Source organism: Hemicordylus capensis, chromosome 4, assembly GCF_027244095.1.
Source record: "Hemicordylus capensis ecotype Gifberg chromosome 4, rHemCap1.1.pri, whole genome shotgun sequence".
NCBI classification, from domain to species: Eukaryota; Metazoa; Chordata; class Lepidosauria; order Squamata; family Cordylidae; genus Hemicordylus; species Hemicordylus capensis.
This window is the reverse complement of record NC_069660.1, coordinates 160732126-160738862: the sequence shown is the minus strand read 5'-3', so window position 1 is coordinate 160738862 and position 6737 is coordinate 160732126. Positions and strand designations below refer to the sequence as shown.

At 42.4% G+C, this 6737-nt stretch overlaps 1 protein-coding gene across 8 annotated transcripts in view; it reads left to right on the top strand.

Annotated features, from left to right (window-relative positions):
* RABGAP1L (RAB GTPase activating protein 1 like) overlaps window positions 1–6737 on the top strand; it is a 301913-nt gene that overhangs the window by 212390 nt on the left and 82786 nt on the right. For all 8 annotated transcript variants that reach the window (XM_053243766.1, XM_053243767.1, XM_053243764.1 and 5 more), the window contains one exon: window positions 4943–5071. In XM_053243766.1, the coding sequence (XP_053099741.1) occupies window positions 4943–5071 (129 nt within the window). The remainder of the gene's footprint in view (window positions 1–4942; window positions 5072–6737) is intronic.

The following is a 6737-nucleotide window of genomic DNA, read 5'->3' as shown; positions in this document are numbered from 1 at the left end:
TACAATTACTACTTGAGGTAAGTCATTATTCTGGTACTGAGAGTGAGGTGCTGCTTGATTTAAGTGAACCTCCCGTTTTATCTGGCCTGAAAAATCTGTTTAGCCACAGGTGATGTCAGTCTGCATGTTTAACTACCTGTAACTTACTCCCCCATAAAAAGAAGAGAAAGGAACAAAATTCAGCAAATCAGATATCATCATTTGTGGGTAGATCCTGTCATGTCCTTGTTTCCCTCAGGAGACTGCCCCCACCAACAAATTCCCAGTTTTTTGTTTACAATTAAAATTTGGGGTTTAATAGAGCCTCAGTAATCTTCTCAAGCATTTATTATTATTTATTGATCATTCAATTTTTATGCTACCTTTCATAAAATATCCCAAGGAGGTTTACAAAAGTTTAAATACAATAAAACTCAATAAAAATCACCTTAAAACCCTTTAAATCGGTTAAAAAGTAAAAACCATTAAGCACCAAAAAAACCAACCATAAAAAGACAAACAGAAGTAGGACAGCCAAGACACTCCTGCAGCCCCTAAGGGGTAAAAGCCTGAATGAATAAAAAGGTCTTTAGTTGTTGTTGTTTTTTTAAAGCAGCCACAGATATCAAAGAGCAGACATTCACTGGGAGAACATTCCAGAGCTTGGGGGCAACAACAGAGAAGCCCCTGTCCCACGTGCACGACAATTTAGCCTCTCTCAACATTGGCGCACAGAGCAAAGGCCCCTCTGACAACTTTGTTGAGCAGGCAGAAACCCTTGGGAGAAGGCGGTCTTTCAGATATCCAGGGCTCAAACCATTAAGGGCTTTAAAGGTAACAACTAGCACCGGAAACAAATTGGCAGCCAGTGCAGTTCTTTCAAAATAGGTGTAATATGCTCCAAGCGAGCAGTTCCAGAGAGAACCTTGGCAGCTGCATTCTGCACCAGCTGAAATTTTTGAATATTCTTCAAGGGCAGCCCCACATAAAGCACATTGCAGTAATCCAGCCAGGATGATGATGATGATGATGATGATGATGATTACATTTATATCCCGCTCTTCCTCCAAGGAGCCCAGAGCGGTGTACTACATACTTGAGTTTCTCTTTCACAACAACCCTGTGAAGTAGGTTAGGCTGAGAGAGAATTGACTGGCCCAGAGTCACCCAGCTAGTTTCATGGCTGAATGGGGATTTGAACTCGGGTCTCCCCGGTCCTAGTCCAGCACTCTAACCACTGCACCATGCTGGCTCTCTGATGTGATTAAGGCATGGGTAACTTGGCCAGATCTGCCTTCTTGAGAAATGGCCGCAGCTGGTGCACTAGCCAAAGCTGTACAAAGGGACTCCTAGCCACCAGCTCCACCTGAGCATCCAAAAGCAGAGCCCGGTCCATTAACTGCCCCAAGCTGCAAGCTTGCTCTTTCAAGGGGAGTGCAACCCCATCCAGAGCAGGTTGAATCACCCTATCCCAAGCGCGGGCCGTGAACGTGCCGGGGGGGGGGAGGGCAGCGGGTGGCTTCTTTAAGTGTAAATGGAGCTGGTGCTCCATGCCGCCTAGCAGCCCTCGCGACGGGGGCTTACCTCCATGGGAGCCAGGTGAGTGGCAGAGGCGATTCCCCGCTTCAGGGGCTGCTGGGCAGCATGGAGCACTGGCTCTGTTTACACTTAAAGAAGCCACACACCCCCGGCAGGCGCGTTCACGGCCTGCGCCTGCCCTATCCCACCAGCAGCTCCATCTTGTCTGGATTTAACCTCCTCTTTCTAGCCCATCATCACCTCCAGCCCCCAGTTAAGTACATCGTCTGCTTCCTTAGGATCTGATGTCAGAGAAATGTAGAGCTGAGTGCCGTCAGTATATTGATGACACGAGCAGTGGCGCTCTTAGCCCTGGACTATGGGGCTGAAGTCCAGGGCCTCCACACCCCCTGGGGGGCCCCAAATCCTTTGTAGACTGTTCCAGGTGGTTTGGTTGCCACTGGCCATCATTGTGCCAGGCCACCAAGTGTGATTGTGACCTGTGCCAGGTGCTTTAGAGAAGGGGGTGGGGGTGGGGAAAGAAATAGGTGGGATGGGGATATGATAAGTTGTGTATTGAAATGTTTCTGCTACTGCATATTTGCATAAATAGGCCTGTTTTATATTCTCACATGCTTGTGAGTTCAGTTGCTGTTTGTGCCCTGAAAAACTCACGTCTTAAAAATACTTCATGCGTCACAGTGTGTGTGTAGGGGTGTGCTGCTTAACTTGCAGAAGGGGGGCCACCAGCCGGGGGGTGGGGCTCCAAAATTACCCAAGTGTACCTCTGCACTTGAGTCAAAACCTCCTGATGACCTCTCTCAGTGGTTTCTTGTAGATGTTAAACAGCACTGGGGACAAAACTGAGCCTTGTGGGTCCTTTAGGCCAAAGGCCAAGGAATTGAGCAGTGGTCCCCCAGCACCACCTTCTGGAACCTCCCAGTAAGAAAGGACGGGAACCACTCCAATGCACTGCCCCCAGTCCCTGTCTTTGAGAGGCAGTCCAGAAGGATACCATGGTTGATGGTATCGAACACTGCTGAGAGGTCCAGCAGAACCAACAGGGACACACTCCCCCTCTCTAGTTCCCAGCATACATCATCCACCAGGGTGACCAAGGCAATTTCAGTTGTAAACCCAGGGCAAAAGCCAGATTGAAAAGGGTCTAGATAATCTGTATCCTCAAAGATGCTTTGCAGCTGCACAGACATCATATGATTTGTCACCTTGCTTTAAAAGGGAAGATTCGAAACAAGCTGATAGTTATCAAGTTTGAGGAATTAATGGAGGGCTTTTTAAATAGTGGTCTTACCACTGTTTGCTTGAGTAAGAATTGCCTTACTGTGTCAGACTGAGGCATGTTTAGGCCAGCATTCTGTTTCCCACTGTGTCCAGCTAGAGGCCTCTGGAAGCTTGCAAACAGGACATAAGGATGGGCTCCCCACCAGTGCTATTCATTCCTAACATCACATATTCATAGATATGCTTCCTTCGAACATGGAGATTGCATTGAACTGTCACGGCTCCTGAAAGAGCCATCTTCTATTAATTTGTTTTAAGGAAGTTTTATACTTCCTTAAAAGCCACCCAAGCTAATGGCCATCACCCTATCTCATGGTAGTGAATTGTGTTTGTTGTTTTATATGAGGAAATACATCTTATTCTATCCTGAAACTACTACCAGTCAATTTCACTAGGTGAATCCAAGTTCTGATACTATCTACTCTTTCAGCATCTTGATTTTATTGATTTTTGATTCAATAATTATTGATTCAGTAATTGCATTGGATCATGCATGTATTCTAACTCACTAAAAACACATTTAATTTATTTTGTTTTTCCTCCTAGGGAAGGTACTCCTTCACTTTTATAATTTTAATTTCCCTTTTCTGTACCTTTTCTTGTTCTGTGATGACTTTTTTGAAATAGTGGTGATCAGAGCTGTACACAGTACAGAGAATGCAAATTCTGTATTAGGCCACAGAAAATCATTTTAACGGCCCTGGTGGTATCTAACACTGCTTAATTTTTAAGCAAGCCATAAATCTGTCTGAATAATGTTCATAAGAACACATAGAGGAGTGGGGGGATAAATATTTCAAATAAATAAATAAATAAATAAATAAATAAATATAGGACCTGAAACAGCAGATTTTGTGCACATTTAGCTGTATAGCTTTAAGGGTGGGGGAATACTGGAAGAAAATGCTTATTATTTTCTTCAAGGATATTACAAAGTAGGCTTCTATCTTAGAATCCAGTAACTATCCTTTTATGCGATCAGTTGTTTGAGCGTATCAACAAAATGTTCATGGGATCATCTGATAGATTTTATATACATGCAATTTTTAAAAAGCTTTTAAAGCAGTTATTGAACAGAAGACATTTAACTTGCTAAACAGAAGCAGGGGGTAGGAATGAAGCAACAATGTTTACAGTTACGAGAAGTAAGTAGTCTCCTCCCTGCAAAAGAATCTGTATTGGGATTGATGTTGAACTACCGTATTTTACGGACTATAAGACGCTACGGACTATAAGACGCACCTTAATTTTAATCCGGTTTTTCAGAGTTTTAACATATTAAACTGTTAAAACATATAAGACGCACCTGAATTTTGGCGGATATTTTTTGAGAAAAAAAGTGAGTCTTATAGTCCATAAAATACGGTAGTTCACAACAAACTGGAAGTCGAGGTGAACAGTAAAGGAATCCAGTTTGCATCCTTCCCCTAGATCTCTTTCATCGGTTACTTAAATGTTCAATCTGAAGACCCAGTAACCTTATTCTAGTTGCCCATATATGATGGAGAGGAACGCTTTCCTTTCCTCAAAATTCTTTGTGTCTCCACATCCCACTGCACATGCTCAGTTGCTCTTGACACTGAAAATGGGTTTTGCTACTGGATCAAATTAAACTGCCTTAAATTATGCTCCTGTATGTTTAAGCACTTAAATTTGATATGCAAATTATGCTGGCAGTAGCTGGGTGTCTGTGAGTGTTTCCCGGCCAGCATTTTTGTTGATATTGTGCACCTGGATAACTTACTGATGAAGCCTGTTTTGAGTGTGGAAATCATTTGCGGAATTGTTCTGTCACATCTGAAGCTTTGCAGAGCCTTTTTTAACAATGTTAAAAAATCATTCAAAGACTGAGAAACAGACTATCACCAGGGCTCCCATAATATCCACCCTGTTTTTCCGTTGCAAAGTTCCTTTTCAATAGACTGCCAGGTTTGATTCTGGATATAGAAGAATAAGTACATCAGCTAGTTTAAATCTTATGAATGTGCTCTTACCTTCAGAATCATCCCCCCTCCCCCACTCCCCGGATAGGTGTGTACTCACATAATAGCTGTTTTGAAATGCATTCAACAGGTCCATGCCATTATGGAGCTGGTATGACTGTTCTGAGCTGACAGGAATTCTTCATTATGTTCCATTGCAGACCTCCAAGGAGGACCTTCTACAAGCTGATTTTGAAGGAGCTTTGAAGTTCTTTAGAGTACAGCTGCCCAAAAGGTACAGAGCTGAAGAAAATGCAAGGAGGCTTATGGAACAGGCCTGCAATGTAAAAGTAAGTGTGGTCATTGTTGTCCCTCAGTAAAGAAAAGTTAAACCTAAGAAAAAACATTCCAAAAAATTGTCAGTTGTAACATGGAAATCATGAGTTGTTGGTTTTGCTTTTAAATAAAACGGAACAGCTAGATTTTTCTTTTCCCATCTCCGCAACAGTTCCCCATCACCACTGCTCCAGTCATCTTTGTATAATTAAACCTGTTAGGATTTGGAAATTGATCTATAACAGAACCTTCACTTGATGAAAGAATGTTTTTCTACATAGCCCATACTGTAGATGAGGATGACAGATGTGTAACATTCTCTGAATAAAAGAGAATGTTTTATCTTGCTTCATTTTCAGAATATATCCAGGCTTGCTCTAGAGTTGTACAAGGAGGGTAGCTCCCAGAATGTTTCTGATCTTATCGCTTCCTGTATGGAGGTCAACATGAGGAGGTCACTCTCATCAGACAGTCATGACTATGGTGGACCATAATGAACGAATAGATTTATTTCACTTGTCTTTCCTCAGTTGCGTTTCTCTAGGGGGGCTGTGTTTTCTCCACCATGGGGTAATAATATAATAATAATAATAATCTTTATTACGGTCGTTGACCAGCACAAGTTGTAAAACAGTAATACTATACAGTAAATGCAATATAAAGAGAATGTTGCAGTATTACGGAGATTAAAATTGATGTAGCATTAAGACTGAGGGGGAGGGAATCTAAAAATACAAAATTTTAAAACATGATATAAAACAGAAACAGAATAGATAAAATGCATGTAAATTAAAAAGGACTCAGCCAAACACTTTGTTTCAGTCAAAAAGCAGTATAAAATCAGAACAAATTTAAAAGAGGGGATAATCAGCATTCTATGGGGTCCTGCTCAGCACAGAGTCACTGAAAATGCTAGTAAAATACTAGTGAAATAGATTAAAATAAAAGGGCAGCTTATTCCTGCTTATTGAACAATTACAACTCCAAACACAGCTCAGCTCCCAATCTGGGAGGAGATATACAATTCAGGGGCTCTATATAGTGTTAGCATTGAATTAGCTACTTTAAAGCTGGCAATACCTATCCCCACATGCCCAGCTACAACTAGCCGAGATATGAGTACAAATTGCTCTGGCATTGAGTCGTTTATTTGTCCATTTTTAGGCTCTTCCGAAAGCGAAGGGCTGCACTGCAAAATTTGGCTACCTGTCTAGTGGAAGAGGAATTACTTCCTTCCAGGAGCCTGGCAGTCATCTGAGGTAGATCGAGACCTGGGAATTTGACTGTCAGAGGGTGAATGAAATCCCGGCGCAGGTCTCTGTAGAGCAGGCATTCCAATAGTACATGGGTAACTGTTTCAACTTGACCCTCGCCGCATGGGGGTAATAATATTGACAGTAATATTTAGTTATGTTAAAGATCCACTAATATATTGAAACTACCCTATCCTCCCCTCCACCCTTCAAAATAGCCAGCAAGAGCCAGCGTGGTATAGTGGTTAGAGTGCTGGACTAGGACCGGGGAGACCCGAGTTCAAATCCCCATTCAGCCATGAAACTACCTGGGTGATTCTGGGCCAGTCACTTCTCTCTCAGCCTAACCTACTTCACAGGGTTGTTGTGAAAGAGAAACTTGAGTGTGTAGGCTCACTGGAGGAAGAGCAGGATATAAATGTAATAA